Raw genomic sequence first — 19426 nt, forward strand, 5'->3', positions numbered from 1 at the left:
TTCCAGATCATGCACTGTATAGAAGAAAAACCCACCGTGAGCTGTAAGGATTTGTGAGGGAGTCGCAATCCTCATTCCCCAATCTCTCTAGGATTACCACCCAATGGTAACAGACTCACGATGTACTTCAACACCAACCCTCATACCCTCCACTCTGACACTATAGCTACATCTCCACACTGGTCCCTGTCAACTTCAACAGGATGCAGTGCATGGAGCCCCTAGGGTCTCAGTGGATGAAACATCCTCAGTCCCAGATTTCAGCCTTAATATATATATAAGAACATAAGAACATAAGAAATAGGAGCAGGAGTAGGCCATCCAGCCCTTCGAGCCTGCCCCACCATTCAATAAGATCATGGCTGATCTGTCATGTCTCAGTTCCACATTCCCGCCCTCTCCCCATAACCCTTAATCCCCTCGCTTATCAAAAACCCATCAACCCACGTCTTAAAAATATTTAGCGAGGCAGCCTCCACCACCTCAACGGGCAGAGAATTCCAGAGATTCACCACCCTTTGAGTGAAGAAGCTCCTCCTCAACTCCGTTCTAAACCGCCCCCTCTTTATCTTGAGGCTGTGCCCTCTAGTCCTACTGTCCTTTCTGAGCGGGAAGAGTCTCTCCACCTCTATCCCACCCATCCCATTCATCATCTTATACGTCTCAATGAGATCTCCCCTCATTCTTCTAAATGTATATATAAATAATCTCGTTTAAGTATGGGACGCATGCTACAAAAATTTACAAATGACATAAATTTAGGAGCATGAAATAATCATGAGGGGCATCACAAGCAAGTTCAGGTTGGATAGGTAGGTGCTAAATGAAATTTGATATGGAGAGTGAATGAGATGACATACATTAAACATTAAAATTGTTTCATAAAGAGGCATAAGAGATCCTTAGATTTATAAACAATAGTATAGACAAGCAAGGAGGCCATGCTAAATCTATAGAAAAATCTGGTGAGGTTGCACTTATGTTCAATTTTGGGTGCCCAGAAGCAATGAAATGCACAACAGCATCTAGTGAAGAGGAAAGACTTGAAAAACGGAAACTCTTTTACAACAATGAGGTTAACACAAGATCTGATAAAGATGCTGAGCATCGAGCAGCTAAACCTGAAACAAATATCCAAATGTGTACATTATTTATCTGTCAATCATCCTTTGTTTCTCAGACATATATGGGGCAAGAGATACTGTCACTATAAAAGAATCTGTCCTCATTTGATCCATTGATGTTCAAATGAGCACACAAAAGCTTATTGGGATAGCCTTAACCTTAGATATACTACATGATACATTTAAGGCGGCACAGTGGTTAGCACTGCTACTTCACAGTACCAGGGACCCAGGTTCAATTCCTTGCTTGGGTCACTGTCTGTGTGGAGTCTGTATGTTTCCCTCGTGTCCATGTGGGTTTCCTGCGGGTGCACAGGTTTCATCGCACAGTCCGAATGACATGCTGGTTAGGTGGATTGGCCATGCTAAATATTCTCTCAGTGTATCCAAACAGGCACCAGAGTGGGGATTTCCACAGAAACTTCTCTACAGTGTTAATGTAAGACTACTTGTGACAATAATAAACAAATTTATTCTAAACTTACACTTTGGGTTACAGCTGCATCAGGGAGAGATAGAGAGGCTTTAATTTCTCATGAGATTTGTGACCATTTAATGACTGTTTTCTCACAGAACCGAATGCACGAAAGCCTGCAACTTTTCAACAGTATCTGCAACAACAGATACTTTGCCACTACTTCCATTGTGCTGTTTCTCAACAAAAAAGATCTCTTTGAAGAAAAGTTGAAAAAGGTTCCCCTCAGAATCTGCTTCCCAGAATACAATGGTAAGGGTCCGTTGTGTTGTTCATGCACTGTGTTGAATCAGAACGAGTCTTAGCTTTAGCTTTTCCTGTGATGATTACAATTTACAATTTTAGATTAAGATTTGTCTCTAGACAGCAATTTTCATGATTCATGGGATTGCATAAATTCTGTCCAAGAGATTCATCAATTTTAATTTTACATTGGAAGCTAATTAATTCTGATGAGCTGGCAAAAGCTGTGATTATACTTCAGACTTAACGTGGGCACTATTTTCCGAGCATATTATTTTAATCTTTGAAATCAGATGGTAAATGAGTGAAGTAGATTTCAATGTTGTATTTGACTTGGCAACTGTTCCTATTGCGAAAATAAATGAACCATCAGGAACGTATTGCTGCTGGTTTGAGTTCACTGTGCACAAATTGGTAGCTGTGGTTCCTATTTTACAACAGTGACTATTTTTCAAAGGCACATACTTGACAGTAAAGCAATAGGATGTCATGGAAAGGGCTATATAAAAACAAGTCTTTCTATTCTCTTGCTATGTGAAACCAGGAGACAAAATTTGAGGCTTTTCTTAGCACCGAAGATTGTTCCTTCCTTTTTCTTTCTGACTCAATTGCTCCTTTTGCCAGTTTGGAGTATCCACATGCATGTGAGGCTCTTCCATTGAACCAACAGAGCAGCTACAACTGCACAAGCTATTGTGCATATCTGTGTTACCATTGAGATCTTCATTAGCATGGAAAGAGTTCAGCTAGATGCGGGAAGAACTTGATAAAACACAGTCAAAACTTGTCTGTTAGTGAACTTCAGAGAGTAGCGTCATCTCTAACACCCTCTGTGGCCAAAACGTTAATCCTAAAGTGATAAATAAGTTGCATATCACATTTCTTCCAAGCTCCCAAGAGCTCACTGGGGGTGATCTTGCCAAACAAATTCTAAGTGCCGAATAAGAATGCAAACAGGAGAGAATCGCGAGTTAAAAATCCAATCTTACCACACTCTGAGAAAAAAATGAAGCAAAGTCTGTTTCCCGGAAGCAGAAGGAGGGGGCAGAGCCTAAGCTCACCCGAAGACAGCAGCTTAAAGCAGAGGGCACTATTGCACATGAGTAGACCTCTCGGTTCTATGAAACAGCACAGAACAGAGAAATCTGTCACTGCCTCCCCCAGCTATTGATGAACTCCATGGTTGTCCCTCCCACATGAACCAACTGATCGCCCCTCTCCCCCTCGCATGAGCCGGCCAATCCTCCCTTCTCCCCACTCACAGACCAGTTGACCCCAACCTCCCCCGCACAGACCAGATGTTTGCCCCCCCCCCTTCCCCCTCACAGACCAGAGAATAGCCACCCAACCCCACCCCCCCCTATCCTGGTCTATCACTAGTTGCAGACTGTGCAACGTCCCCCTGCCTGCCTCCCCTTATGTTCACCCCCTTCAAGCTTTGCCCTTCCTAGTAAGCTCCATCTGCTCCCCTCAGGGCCCGACTCCTTGGCACTGCCCAGTGACTGATGGGCACTGCCAGTGTGCCAGGATGGCAGTGTGAAGGTGCCAGGCTGGAAGTGCCCAACAGGCACCCCCTGCCCCACCCACCTCCTGGGGCACCTCAAAGGCCTCCAGTCCTACTGGCAAACCCAACATGACAGGTCCCTGTTGATCCCTGCTGATGAGGCCACTAAGGCAAGTGAGCCCAGACAACTGCCCCTATTTAACATCAGATTGAAATATTATAATCAGCCTTGCACCCTTTTCTCGTGTAAGACTGATCTCGCCAGATATCCGGTGCCGGTAAGATCGTAGAGGTAAGATATTGGTTGTGATTCTGATAATTCAGCATCCTCATGATCTTACCAACTCACCCCAGCCATCAACCAATGGGGAAGAAGGTAAGATTATCTCCATTATCTTCATTCAGAACAAATGATTAGCTGCTCTTCAACTCTACCAGTATCAAGATTTCTGGCACATTCAAAGAAAGAACTATGAGCAAAGGAAATTACAGCACAGGAACAGGCCCTTTAAGCCTGTGCTGATCATGATGCCCTAACTAAACTAAAAAAAACCCTCTGCTCTTACACAAACTGTATCCCTCTATTTCCTCCCTATTCATGTGCCCATCCAGATGTCTCTTAAATGTTGCTAATGCGCCCGCTTCCACCACCTCCTCTGGAAGCACATTCCAGACACCCACCGCTCTCTGCATGAAAAACCTCCCCGAAATGAAAAACCTCCCTTAAACTCTCCCCATCTTACCTTGAACCTGTGCCCCCTTGTAATTGACACTTCCACCCTGGAAAAAAAGCCCCTGACTATCTGACCTATCTATGCCTTTCATCAGTTTGTAAACCTCTATCAGGCCTCCCTTCAGTCTCCATCTTTCCAGTGAAAACAATCCTAGCTTATTCAACCTCTCCTCATATCAACACCCTTGAGACCAGGCAACAACACCCTGGTGAGTTCTCTTGCACTCAAACTGAAGTCAATCAAAAAGGTTTGTATCTCACCTCAGACCTCCTATAATCTCCAGTACCTTCTTTCCTGTCTTCAGATTGCGTTAGTATTTTGAATGTGCCATCATGGACCTTATGAATTCCAGATACATTTACAGACTCTTCCTCCTTGGGCTGAACACACAGTTTGATCCTCATTAGCCACTCTTACTCTCCCAGGGCCTCATTATGTCAGATCTCCACACCTATGTGCTTCCCTCGCTGTTTCAGGCAGAATTCTCTAATTCTCAGAATTTCTTAAGCGTTTGTTGCTGGTACAAAACTAGGAGCAAAGATAATCAACTGCAGAGGCCCTGATTTTTGCAACAATGTTTGCAAACTACAGGCAATATGTGTCCTGCGATCGACCATCATGTGATTAAACCTCAAGTTAACCCATCCAACAAGAATTGGCAATCCCGCAAAAGAAAGAAGACAAGAAAGCAGAACAGAGAGGAGTATCAAAAGGCAAAAGTCAAACCAAATAGAATGCACTGGTCTGTCTTTTAATTTTTTGGTGGGTAGTCTTAAAAAAAGGGAACTTTAAGTTTATTTATAAGTGTCACAAGTAGGCTTACATTAACACTGCAATGAAGTTACTGTGAAAATCCCCGAGTCGCCATGCGCCAGCGCCTGTTTGTACATTGAGAGAGAAAATTTAGCATGGCCAATGCACCTAACCAGCATATCTTTCAGACTATGGGAGGAAACCGGAGCACTCAGGGGAAACCCACGGAGACATGGGTAGAACGTGGAAACTCCGCACAGTGACCCAAGCTGGGAATCGAACCTGGGTCCCTGGCACAGTAAGGCAGCAATGCTAACCACTGTGCCACCCTCACTTCATCAGCTGAGGTTAGTTTTTTGAGCATACATTCCAAAGATGCAGCTTTTCCCATTGGGAGCACATCAGGAATTCGGGTGCATATTCCTCATAACTTTCCCTATTAATTTTAATGACTGGAAAATTGCAGTCAACGTATGCTTGAATTTACAATTTTTTCTCAGATTGGCAAAGTTTCACATAAAGAAAGGAAATGTACAAAATTACCACAGCTTGCCCAGTCATGACAAATAGAAAGATCAGTCATGAGTGAAGGAAAGCAAGTAGGCATTGTGGTGTTAAAAATATCTTTAATTTGTTATAACTGAAATCTGAAGGACGCCCCACTCCACAGATTTCAATCAGAATTGATAGAAAGCCCTTTTTAAACTCAGAACTTTCATAAATTTCACTTCTAAATGATGGTCACAATAATTATATATCATCAACTGAAAACATAACAGCGGTTTGACATTTTAGCTGTGACAGGAACTCATTTTTTGTTCATTTGTGGAGTTTTGGATACGCAAAAGTTTATGAAGCAAGGAGGTTGGGGGATTGGCCAAGAGAATATCAAAATAGTTGAGTCAGGGGTGAGAAATGAGAGTTTTAGCCCAGGATGAGCTGGAGTCTTTGTGCAAAGTCAGGTTATGTTACAGAGGTGGAAGTAGTCAAACTTTGCAGTAGAGAGAAAATTGGATCAAAATCTCAATAAAGGTTCAATAGGACACTGAGGTCACCAACTGTCTGACTAAACGTGAGGCAGTGGCCAAGGATGGGAAATGTAAGCTGTCGCTGAAAGACATAACCTCGGGAGACTGACGATTTGGATGGACATTGAAAGAAGCGATAACCTCAGCTGGATGAGAAAACAAAGGCCAGAGAATCGTGCACGGTCGCATCCCAGCTTTCCTCTGCAATAAATGCTCCAGAAACTGCCATGCCAGATCACTATATGTTAAACCCTGTCAGAGGTCAAGGAGAACAAGGAGGGGTAATTGTATCCTGGCCAGAACCGCTGCTGATATAATTTGTGACTTTGGTTATGCCTGAGACAGAGACAGAGGCAGCGCACCCCCATCCATGGGTTTCCCGCCGGCTTGGGGTGATGGCAATGGGAATTCCCATTGCCTGTGGCCGAGCCAGAGAATCCTGCCACTAGCAAACAACGCACCACTTCCCACTGGTGGGAAACATGTGGCTGGAAGGCTGGAGAATCTCAACCAGACTCTTCATGAGAGAGTTTCCAACATAGAAATATGGAAAAAGTGAGTGTGGAATTGGGAAACATTGCCACAGTCAGTTACTTTGGAGAGGAAAGGGGAGTTATAGATGGAAAAATTAACACAGCAGAGATATTGGGTTTTATGAGGAGGGGATGTTGTTGCCAAATTTGGAATCAGGGAACAATGTCATGATGGTCAGGATGGGGAATTGAGTGGTCAGGTGGAAATGGGGTTAAGTATAGACGATGGGTGATCTGGATGAGATGAGCTCAGAGAAGGTATGAGGGAGGCAGAGGGAAAACTCAAGAAACTGAGATCAGGATTCAAGCAGGAAGAAGCTGGAGGAGATTCAATGAACAAAGTGATGAGAAAGAATGTAAAAAGAGGAAGCAGCAGAATCAGCTGAATAAAAGTGCAAAGAAGTCAAAGAGCTCCATGCACTTGTATAAAATATCATTTTCTAATACAGTTAAACTGATAGGTTTCCCAAGCCTTACTGTGATGACACATATATGAGATATGAAGTTGCTTCCACTCTGGAAATGTTGATGAGCAGTAGTCATAGGCTTTGTTGAGTTGATGTTCTTAGCAATGATTAGAAGCTTTGCCAGGGTTTCTATTCTCTACCTTATTTTCAATCTAGTATATTCATGAGAAGAGTAATTTGAAGACCCATTGAGGACAGGAAAGAACAGGCAGAAGTCACTGCAGTAGCTTCATAATTTCCTGCCTGCATTAGTCTCTAAATTGGAGTTTCACATTAATGGAAATTAAAATTATATGCATCGTATGAAGGCCATGGAGCGACGTGGCTGGTTTTTACCTGGACAACTGTGCCAGGAATTGAATTTAAGATGAGACTGCAGCTGGTGAGCAGGGTAGATCTGGCTTAAAATCCAAATGTAGTTACAAAAACACTGATCTGTGACCTGCAGTGCATAGCTGACAAGAAGGCATGATTCTAATGAAAGAAAGGATAATCAGTGAACCTTAATGAAAAAAGCCATTCTTTTCATTAAACCTCCTACAGCCATGTGCAGTCGACTGATTATAAGCAGAACAGCTTCTGTTATTTTTGGACCAACACAATCTGAAGCTAAAACAAAGCTGGAGGTGTGTGGTATAAATATATTTGCTAACGCTTTTCATTCAGCTCCGCAATTTGGATAGTTTGCCACTGAGAATGAAAAAGCTAAAAATATTCACCAAAGTGCACCTCAGCCCTTGTCAAAAGGAAGTTGAAAGCTTGCTTGAGTATGGCCAAATAATCACCTGTAGAATTATGACTTCAATGCCAGTCATGTTGACTGCAGCTCAATGGGTGGGATATGTATGTCAGCCAGATGAGTTCCCAAAGTACTATTCTCCAGCCAGTTAATAACAGGAAAAAGGACATAAGGAGATCTGAGGAAATGTTTCAAGGATGACTTGAAGCAACCCCTTAAAGCGTAAGACACACATTCAAAAAAACGGGATATTTAGTCACAGGTGATGCAATCTGCTATGAAGTATAAATGCTACACATTTCACTGTCCACCAGGCATTGGGCAGTGCCAAGGGGCATGACATGGGGCAACCGGTGGAGGTGGGGGTTCCCGCTGCCACCCTGCAGACAGGATCAGTCTGGGATGGAAGGATGGCAGCAATTGGGGTAGTTGTTAGCGGGGGGCCTACCTTCAGGGTATGTGACCCTGGGGGGACGTCAGCGGCAGGGGGTGTCTGCCGGAGTGAGGGAGGTGGGGGATTGCCACTGCCAAGTGGGGCCTGGACATCGGTGAGCTCTGGGATGGCGATTGAGCTGGTCAGCAAATGGAGGTTGACAGTTTGGGGCCACGGCACATGCGCAGAGCTCCAGAACTGTCAAACTCCGACGTAAGTAGACCCCATCCCCCGGTTTTTAATGATATTCGGGACTGGGACCTCTTCAGTACACAGAGATTCAGGTGAGAAGCTGAACCAACAGATTAGTCAGGATTTAGAACAATTTTCCCGCCAGTTTTGGGAGAATCAACCCCATTGTTTCTGAATCTACCCTGTCTAATCCTGTTAGAATTTTATAAGTTTCTATGAGATCCCAGACCCTGGCCTCAGAATCGAATACATCACTATTCACCTTGACAAAGAATTCTACCATGTTATGGTCACTCATCCCCCAAGGATTCTCTTACAACTAAATTGCAAACTAATCCTTTCTCATTGCATAACACCCAGTCCAAGATGGCCTGCTCCCTTTTTCATTCCTCAATGTAATGGTCCAGAAAATCATCCAGTATACATCCAGATATTCCTCCTCTATTGTACTGTGACTAATTTGACTCTCCCAGATTGAAGCCATAGTTATTTCTTTAACACATGAATCTCTGATTTTCTGTCTATTCCTTTTCCCAACATTACCACTGCAGTTTGGTGGTTTGTATACCACCCCCTCCAATGTTTTTTGCCCCCTTTTGTTTCTTAACTCAATCCATACAGATTCCATATCATTTATGCTAGTATCTTTCCTCACTATCGTATCAAAAGAACCTTTAATCAACAATGCAGCTCCATCACCTTTTTCTTTCTGTCTAACCTTCCTAAACACTGAATAGCCTCAATATTTAGTTCCTATCCTTCCTCACCTTGGAGCCACATCTCTGTAATGCCAATGATGTCATACCTATTTACATCTATCTGTGCAACTAATTCATCCATTTTGTTTCAAATGCTCTAAGCATTCAGGCACTTTTAACAGTTCTTTCCCCTTTCCTACTTTTTTTTACTCAGTCCTTATCTGATTCTGGCCCTTGATTTTGCTGCCTTTCACTTTCCTTATTCTCCTTACTGTCTTTTCCTCTAGTTCTTAATTCTCTCTGCTCTGAATCCTTGCAAAGTTTCCCATCCCTCTGCCATATTAGTTTAAACCCTTCCCAACCACTCTGGTAAGTATCTGCTGGCTGTTCACCCTCCTCTTTCAGAAGGTCCTGCTGCCACTCCGAGACATCCTGGACCCTAGCACCAGGGATGCAACTATCTTGTTTTTGGCCAAGAAAGCCTATCTATTCCCCTTACAATTGAATTCCCTATAACAACTGCATTCCCACACTTTTTACTCCTCCCCCCTGCAGCAGAACCAACCATGAATTTGGCTGTTGTTGTTTTCCCCTGAAAGGCCATTCCCCTCAACTGTGTCCAAAATGCTATATCCCTTGCTATATTGCAGAGGAACGGCCACAGGAGATTACTGCACTCTTGCTCTGCCTGGTGATCCCCCAATCCCTCCCTGCCTGTGGAGTCTGAGCCTGCGGCGTGACCATCTCTCTGTACATGTTATCTACAATACTTTCTGCCAGGAAGATGCTCCAGTGCACCAAGCCGCCGCTCCAGATCCGAAATGTGGGCTTCCAGGAGCTGCAGCTGGAGACACTTCCAACACACATGCTGGCCCCAGGTATTAGAAACATTCCCTGCCTCCCACATGGAACACAAAGAGCAGATCACGGCTTGGAGCTCTCCTGTCACGTCTTACCCCTCTCCTTTGTATAAGCGTGCCCTCATTGGAAGTATGAAGGGGTAGTCTTGATGGCCGGATTTCCCCAGCTATTCACTCCCCGCTGCCACTGAGAATGCTTAGCCAAATCTCCATTCACTGCAACAGGACTGGAAAATCCCAGCTGTGGATGAGGTCAGAAAATCCAGTCCATTATTACTGGACTAATAATCCAGAGGGCTGGTCCAATGGCCCAGGGACATGCCACCATGGCAGCTGAGGAACTTAAATTCAACTTATTAAATAAATTTCAAATAGAGACTGAATAACTGTGATACTACTGGATCATTGTCAAAACCAATCTGGTTCATTAATGTCTTTACAGAAAATCTTCTGCCCTTACCAATAGGTGGTTCCTGACCAAAAGCAATGTGGTTGGCTCTTAACTGCCCTCTGAATTGGCTTCACAATAATTGTAATTAAGAAGACAGTTTGCTGTCTTGTTCTCGAGGTTAATTAGAGATGGACAATAAATGCCGGCCTTGAGAACATTCAGATGCATGAATTTGCAACTCCCTTTTTAAGCATCTGCTTTAGCCCCCTTAAAGATGTTAAAAGGGATCTAATGCATGTTGAGGACCACTTAGCAAAATCAATAAGCAAGCCTACACTATTCAGGATTCTTCAGCCATTGTGACCATTGACTAAATGTAGAGATTTTTAACTAAAGAAACCTCTTGTGGAGCCATGAATCTTCTGTAGAATTAAGACCAGTGCTGGCATCAAAGTGCCAGTATGTTGAAGAAGTCGATGGAATAATTTAGATCAGTTGGGCACCAGGTGCGTGTTCATTGCACAACTCAAAATCTGGGCCCAGAATCAGGATGGGGAATTTGACCACAAAAAGAAGCAGAAGTGCTGCTCTGGAAAAATTAAGTTGTCATAGAATCCTACAGTGGAGGCCATTCAACCCATTGAGCCTGCACTGACCACAATCCCACCCAGGCCCAATCCTCATAACCCCATGTATTTACTCTAGCTAGTTCCCCTGACACTAAGAGGTAATTTAGCATGGCCAATCCATCTAACATCTTTGGACTGTGGGAGAAAACCAGAGCACCCAGAGGAAACCTACTCAGACACAGGGAGAATGTGCAAAATCCACACAGACAGTGACCCATGCCAGGAATCAAACCCGGATCCTTGGCACTGTGAGGCAACAGTGATAATCATGCTGTGTTTTAAATGTTTTTTGTTAAACAAGTGTAAGATGAGTGTAAATAATAACCTTCAAATACTATATAGTTTACATCATTGTTAATTGCGAAATCTAGTTGCTAACCCAAGTGCCGTACTTCAGGACAACCTTAAAGTTGAAAAGACTGGGCAAGAAGATGAAATGACAGTAGTGATCAAAATGAGTTGTTGTGATGTTCTGTATTGAATGGGGAGCTGAGAAAGCAAACTAAATGAAGTAAAAACAATGAATGAATTGTTCTATAATGTGGTCCTGCAGATACTGCTGGGAATCCATGCGAGAAGTTTTAGAACAGAAAACACTAGGGGATACATTGATAAGCGTTTTCTGAAGATATGAAAGGACCCAATATTAAGAGACTGTTTCCAGTGATTGAGCAACCTTGAGTGAAGGCATGGATAAAAGGTTCAACGGAAGAGATTTAGCATTGAGTGAGAGAAACATCAATACCTGAAGAGATGTGATAATTTCAAAAAGGTTTAAAGATCAACAAATTATTTTACAGTGAATGGAAGATCTGACAGTTGAACTGAAGGTCATTTTGTATCTTGACAAAGATGAGAGAAATAGTCCTGAAAATAAGTGATTTTATTTCATTGTACACCACTGAAAAGGCACAGTTGCAGAGAGAACTGTATACGATAGATACTCTTTAAGTTCAGTTATTGTGTTGCTGCAAAGATGAACAAGATACAGCTCAGCTGTCCTTTCTTCCTCGGAAATAGTATGACGCAAATCTGTAAGAGATCTGCCAATCTCTAAATGCATTTGGAATGTCCTTATGTCTCGGAGTATATGGGAAATGTGACTGTGTCATTTATGATGATACTGAAAATCCTCTGGGCATCAGGAACTCTTGACCCCTTCCAATAACTATATCCTCCTGCCTTTGTCCCCTGTCTTCAAAGGATGAACGTTATCTGTAACTTACTGTTTGAAAAGACCTTCCCTGTAACTTTCTATCTACAATACTATAATTTAGCAACTTTCTGAAATGCCCAGTGATATTTTCTATAATCAGGCAGATAATAGTCATTTCTTTATGTACAAAACGGGAACAATTGTTAATGACTGAACTCTAAAGCAGATGAGGTACAACACAGAAGCAATCTGCCTGGCTCAACCAGCTCTTGTTCACCTATCCTCCATTTGAAAAGTCAGCCTTATCCTATGTATTTGCTCCGTTCCTATATCCTTTTAGTCCCCATTCCTAACCTATTCAGAAAGAGGCGTAGCCTCTACCTCGTCACCTTCTTTTGTAAACAGGGGAGAGAATGTGCAAACTCCACAAAGACAGACCCCAGGCCAGATTCGAACCTGGATCCCTCGTGCTATGAGATAACAGTGCCATCCATTGCTCCGATAAAGAGAGAATGGGCCCGATTTTACCATTTTTATTCTGAGTGCTGAATCTCGGCACAATTCAGATCCAACTTGGAAACCTGTTCCCAGGTATTCCCATTTGCACTCAGCCTGAGAAAAAAATCACAAGTCTGAATTGTGCTGTGGGCAGGGCTTAGCAGACCCGAAAAGCTGCTGCTCTGACGGAGCTTTGAACTGTGCATGCACAAGTGAAAAAAATTTGAAAAACCTGCCCCTCTCACATGACTCCCGGGCCACAGAAAGCAGGTAAAGCGGCCCAGGATTGAAAAGCAGGAGCGATGGCCCCACAGACATCATCCCACCTCCATAACATAACTGTCCCTCTTATCCACCCACCGCCCCACTACCCAAACCGATCACGACCCTCTGTCCCCCTTCCTTCCCCACCAATTGCTCACAGAGACGTAGCGGTCCCCCACCGCCCCCACCAAGGATCCATCTGGCTTCACTCCCCGCCTACCAGAGAATGATTGGGCATCCCTCCTCCTCCCGCCAGAAAACCATCTGGACTCCCTCCCCACATTCCCCTTTCCCTGCCGCCAGAGAGCGATCTGGCCTCCCTCCCCCCTTTCCCTCCACTAGAGGATGATCGGGCCTCCCTCCTCTCTCCCCCCACCCCATCAGAGATATATCTGATCCGCATCCCTTTCCCCTGCCCCCCACCAGACAATGATCTGGCCTCTATCCTCGCCGCACCCCTCCCCCCCCCCCACGCCCCACCAGAGATACATCTGACCCACTTCCCCCCTCCTTCCTTCCTCAACAGAGAATGACTGGGCCTCCCTCCTCCCCCTCGCCCCCACCAGAGATATATCCAACCTGTCTCCCTCCCACCAGAGAATGATCTGGCCTCCCTTCTCCTGCCCCACCCCAACCAGAAGTACATCTGACCCACTTCCCTCTGCACTCCCCTCCCACCACAACCAGAGAATGATCTGGCCTCCCTTCTCCCTGTCCCTGCCGCAACCAGAGGTACATCTGACCTGCCTCCCTCCCCCCTACCCCCCACCAAAGAATGATCTGGCCTCCCTCCTACCCTCCCGCCCCCGACAGAAATACATCTGACCCACTTCCTTTCCCCCTCACCCCCCCACCAGAGAACAATCGGGCCTCCCTCCTCCCTCCCCCTCACCGAAGAATGACCTGACCTGCCTCCAATCTGAGTCAGAGTGCTGATGGGAGTTCCGAACTTACCTCTTCAGAAGCTAGAGTGCCCGAAACAGACCTCTGGACGCATGAATGTGATGATAAAGGGGGAAATGCAGATAAAGCTATACGGGCAGCCCATTAATTCAATTTAAATGCATGCAACTGCATTTAAATCACTGTAGCACCAGTTTCAGGCACGGTTTGGATTGTGGCCATTTTTAGGCCTCTGTAAAGTGGGCATCTGTGTGGACACGGGCACAGATCATGCTAATCACCTCACACCCAACTTTACCAAGCTTTTGGGTGCGATGCAATGGTAAAATCGGGCCCAATATCATAATCAGTTAACAACTGATTCAAGATATCGATCTGACACCCATGGGTCTGAGCTTGTGACTGGGCCCGTCTAAACTTTTCTTTTAAAGTTTATTCCTTAGTGTCACAAGTAGACTTTCATTAACAGTGTAGTGAAGTTACTGTGAAAAGCCCCTAGTCACCACACTCCGGCACCTGTTCAACTACACTGAGGGAGAATTTAACATGACCAATGCACCTAACCAGCACATCTTTCAGACTGTGGGAGGAAACCAGAGCACGCGGAGGAAACCCACACAGACACGGGAGGAATGTGCAGGCTCCACACAGACCATGACCCAAGCTGGGAATTGAACCCAAGCCCTTGGTGCTATGAGACAGCAGTGTTAACCATTGTGCCACCGTGCCACTTTTTTCAAATATTAGCAAATGAAAATATAATAATTTACTGGGGACATTAAATATTAAGGTTTGAGCATTTGTATGCAGTATTCAGATTTCAATGTACTTGTGTAACAAATGACCATGATGACTAGGCGAGTGATGAATTAAAGCATAGTCAGGTTCAGAGGGTAGTTTTTAGATGATTGCATCTGGGGAACATTTGAAGAAGCTGGAAATGTGAAACTCAATCACTGAATTCTGCTGAATAAATATACAGAAATCCTGTGAGCCTCTGGAATAACAATATATAATATTTGGGCTTCCTTTCTGTCATCTTATCCAGAATTTCCAAAAACCTCATCACAAATCATTTTTAGTTTCTTCATTTCCGAGAAGGGAGATTATAATTCTTACTCTGCCTGGATAAATCACTCACAGACAACTTATTATTTTTATCTGCGTTTTATGTTAGTAGGAATGATCACAAAGCATTAAGTTAGTGCTCAGGTTCTAAAGATCATAAAGCACAAGGAGCAAAGCTCAGTCTATAACTGTCATATAAACCTCAAGATTGATTCACTGCTTTGCACCAAAGAATCTGTTTATCATTTCTATTTACCTCACCAACTATTGCATGAACTACACCAGCAAGGATAATTCTCTTTGCACAAGTATGTTGTTCTAAGTTTCACTATTGTGCCCCTTTCTGAGCAAGCTGAGTTCATGAAGTGTGAAACCTGAGGTCTCCGTTATTGCCAGGTGATCATTCCTACTTACATAGAGAACAGAGAAAAATAATCCCTGAACAAACTGGAAAAAAGAAAGGTCTACAGTTTTAACAATGCCTGTAGGATTCCTTCTTACCCAGTGTAATAAGTCCTCAAAGGCAGAAGTCCCTTCACCAAAATCCCTGTATTTACAAGTCTGACAACAGTATACAGAGTGCTTTCAGTTAGCAGTCTACACTAGGAGTCCCAGAGGAACTGACATTCCTGATTAAATACAAAGCAAGAGGCTCCCTGATTGACCCATCAATTTGACCATTAATCAGGGAGCTCATACTCTAACAGGTCAACCTCAACTGCCTGATTAAAGTTTTTACACATAATATGTAAAATCCAACAAAGGACAGCGGGATCTTTCGTTTTTATTCATTCAAGGGATGTGGGCATCACAGGCTAGGCCAGCATTCTTTGCCCATCCCTAATTGCCCTTGAGCACTGGTACTTAATATTCAGAGTTTGGGAAGATGGTGGTGAGCTGACAACTTAAATCTGCTGCAGTCCATGTGCTGTGAGCACACCCACCATGCTGTTAGGGAGGGAGTTCCAGGCTTTTAACCCAGCCACAGTGAAGGAACAGTGATATATTTCCAAGGCAGAATGGTGAGTGGCTTCGAGGGGAACTCTGTTTAGGGGAAATGTATCAGAACAGATAAAAGAAGTAAGTGGGCCCCAAAATGACTCCCCTGCAAATGTGCCCTCACATTCTCTTTGTAGCCTCAGCAGATTCCTTCAGAAAATGGCCATGGTAATAGACCTATTGGTGGTCATTTTTCAAAATTCTTTGGACTCTGGACTGGTTGGAAGGTAGATAATGTAAACTCACTATTCAAAAAGGAAGGTAGAGAGAAAACAGCACTATAGACCAGCGAACCTAACATCAGTACTGGGGAAGTTACTAGAGTCTATTATCAAGGATTTCTTAATTCAGTATTTGAAAAGCAATGGTATAATCAGACAAAGTCAGCATGGATTAACAAAGGGGAAGTTATGCTTGACAAATCCATTGGAAGATGTGCGGAGGGAAGGGAGTCTGGGGCGAGGAAGGAGTAAGGGGGGAGGTAGATGTAAGGGAGGGAGTTCAGACTGGGAACTTTTTCCAAACTTTAACAAAATACGTTTTTTGCAGTTTGGCTACTACAGTGGGGAAGGGGAAAGCCTCTCTACAGGATAACATGTGACTGCTGTCACACTAGGCAGGCTGGCCAGACACTAGGCCTCTGCTTCTAGTCACCGAAAGCTGTCCCCTGCAGTGCAGGAAACTGGAGAGTGACTGGAATTTCCAGTCAGCTTCCTTTAATTGGACTTAAGAGTCCTAATGAGCCTAATCAGCAACCTGCCATGTCAGGTTAGTAGCCCTGTGAGCCCTAATTCTGCCTTTGATAGTGACTGCCACTGACAGGAAAAGAACATATTTTATTACAGGATGCAAAGTAAAACCACTACTGTTGTGTACACGTACACTCTAGTCCCTGCCTGGGACTACAGTTTAGCAGGCCCAGTCTTGGGTCTGCCTTATAAAAGCCTTAGGCAATGAGTTCCAGCTGGGCAGGCCACTGCCTGCTACCAGGGGAACCAATGCTCAATGAGCCCTAGGGGGAGCTCAATCAGTGATTCCCCATGGACCTCGTGAGGGGTGATCACAACAACATAGGAGAAGATAATAAAAGGGCCAAAAGGCTAGGAAGCAAGCAAAATAAAATTAGGAAAACAAAGAGAAACTGCAAAGTTAAACTGTCAAAGAATATGAAAATAAATTGTACTCCAGACACAAAAATAACAAAATAAAAATGATGGCAATGATAGGACCACGTGATAAACTCCCAGGAAAGGACATTGAAATAGTTTTAAGTGAGCAGCCTGCCTGGGGGACAGACTTCCCACCCAAACCTGGGGTTGGTTCCCATCATCGCCTGGGCCTGAAAATGCAGCTCTTGTTATCATTTGAGTCAGCCAGTTTGATAATTAATCAACTGGGCAACGCTTCAAAATTACTCACGGAGGTGTCATTTACACTGCAAGATTGATCAGTAGAATGCTGTTTTTCAAACCCGATTTCTAGCTTCCAGCAACTGGTGTCTGATTTCCCTTAACCTACCTGTTCATGTATTTGGAGAGAGTGCATTCTTCCCTCTCCCATGATATTTCAATAACAAATCCCGATATAGTCCGATTTTAAAATATGTTTTTTTCTCATAACATATTGTCAAAAATAGGGATAAACAGAAGGATCCTTTATTTTAACAGTGTGCAAACAAATGTACTGAAGAGCCAGAGATTGCCAGCCTACAAGCCTGGGGAAGGTGGTGGTGTAGTGGTATTGTCCCTGGTACTAATAATCCAGAGACCCAGTGTAATGCTCTGGGAACTCAGGTTTGAATCCCACCATAGCAGATGGTGAAATTTGAATTCAATAAAAATCTGGAATTAAAAGGCTAATGACCATGAAATGATTGTTATAAAACACCCATCTGGTTCACTAATGCCCTTTTGGGAAGGAAATCTGCTGTCCTTACCTGGTCTGGCTTGCATGTGACTCCAGACCCACAGCAATGTGGTTGACTCTTAAATGCCCTCAGGGATGGGCAAAAAATGCTGGCCCAACCAGTGACGTCCATATCCCATGAATGGATAATTTTTTAAAAAATGGTTAATATGGCAAGTGTGAGCTTTTCAGTAACGTCTGACTGTCTGGCTCACAAAAAGAAAGACAAATAAATTATCGAAATGAGAACACAGTGCAAATAATTTATTTGTTTACTGTTCCATTTACAACATTTTCTTCTAATAAAAGTAAAATTGCTCGTGAAATCAGCAGGGAATGATTGAACGGAGCTAAAGCTTGTGAGAAATCAGCTGTGGAGGAAGTTGATAGGAATACAAGAGAGTCAAGTGGTTGCAGGAGCAGATTAAATTTGAACATGGTTCAATGATTTGCAATAAAATATGAATTAGGCCTCCCAGCCTTTAAAAACTTATTTTTATTTGCAACTTCAAAAAAATTAGACTGCACTAATTTACCTTGAAGGTATTGGGAATTAAACCCAACAATAAACAGTGGCTGCGACTGATAATGAGAAATATTCAAAGACGGGGAATCCACTTGCAGATTTGAACAGTAAATTTAACAGGTTTAAAGGTGCTTATTTCTAGAACATTTCAGAGTAGGAATTGAAATCTTCTATACCCTTGACTAGACTTTCTATTCGTGTTTTTTTTTGCTGGTTTTGATTACTTTTCATGGTTAACTTGCCCCCTACAAATCTCTCAGAAACTGTAACAGGATATTAGCATTGCTACTATGAACACTTAAAGCCTTTTGGATATTTTGGTCACAAAGTTTGGGATTTCCTGCTGTTCGTCATTTTCTAGCCTGCTGTAGGGTTGAAAATGAAAGGCAATGGAGACCTTGCGGTAAATGAAAATAGTAAGACATCCGAGAGTGATGAAGGAACTAAAGGTAGCAGCGACTGGGAGAGAATTATTGATAGGCAGCTGGAAGCCCGGGGGCAATTTAACACAGAGAATTGCAGGACAGAGACAGGGCAACACTGATAATACAGAAATAATACAATATACAGAAAAGAGATAAGGATGGCAGCGATTGGTATAAAGTGCAAGGTATGATATATACAAAGCTTTAATGCCTCATTATTATAGAAATAGAAGAAAATGGTTTGATTCTGTATTAACTCTTAACATGCTTATATTTAATTCCATGGTAACATTTTATTCCAGTTTCAGTCAGTTAACTTACATCACTTATTTAAAATTGCATATGGAATAATGTGTCATAGAATCATAAAAGTTTACAGCATGGAAACAGACCCTTCAGCCGACTTGTTCATGCTGCCCCTTTTTTTAACCACTAAGTTAGTCCCAATTATCTATGTTTGGCCAATATGCTTCTGTACCCATCCTACACATGTAACTGTCTAAATGTTTTCTGAATGGCAAAATTGTACTTGCCTCTATTACTACCTCTGACCTGAAGGATTAACTCTTCATACCTGACCTTCACCAGTTTGCTTTAGATTCAAGGACCTTTATTGCAGCTTTGGAACTGAGTGCACACCTAGGAATTGGATGAGTGCGGGAGTTTAAAGTGTTCATCTTGTTCTTGAAAAATCTACTCTTTCCCGTAATCAGCGCTAACTGGAAAGTACTGTGCATGTCAAGTAAGTTCCTTCAGCAGGATAAATACATTCTGCTGAGAAAGCTGATTAGTTAGTTATCTAACAGGTTGAATCTGGTTACTCTAGCTCCAAATTCAATTCACTATAATTCAGGGGTCGTTAGAGCAGCTTTGGCAAAC

At 43.3% G+C, this 19426-nt stretch overlaps 1 protein-coding gene across 1 annotated transcript in view; it reads left to right on the forward strand.

Annotated features, from left to right (window-relative positions):
• The window catches only part of LOC145355641 (guanine nucleotide-binding protein G(t) subunit alpha-2-like), a 77220-nt gene that overhangs the window by 54391 nt on the left and 3403 nt on the right, over positions 1–19426 (forward strand). The window contains exon 7 of the mRNA XM_080207884.1: positions 1698–1851. Coding sequence (XP_080064010.1) covers positions 1698–1851 — 154 coding nt within the window. The remainder of the gene's footprint in view (positions 1–1697; positions 1852–19426) is intronic.

This window comes from Carcharhinus amblyrhynchos, chromosome 19 (genome assembly GCF_965287045.1).
Source record: "Carcharhinus amblyrhynchos chromosome 19, sCarAmb.v2.hapA, whole genome shotgun sequence".
Taxonomy (NCBI): domain Eukaryota; kingdom Metazoa; phylum Chordata; class Chondrichthyes; order Carcharhiniformes; family Carcharhinidae; genus Carcharhinus; species Carcharhinus amblyrhynchos.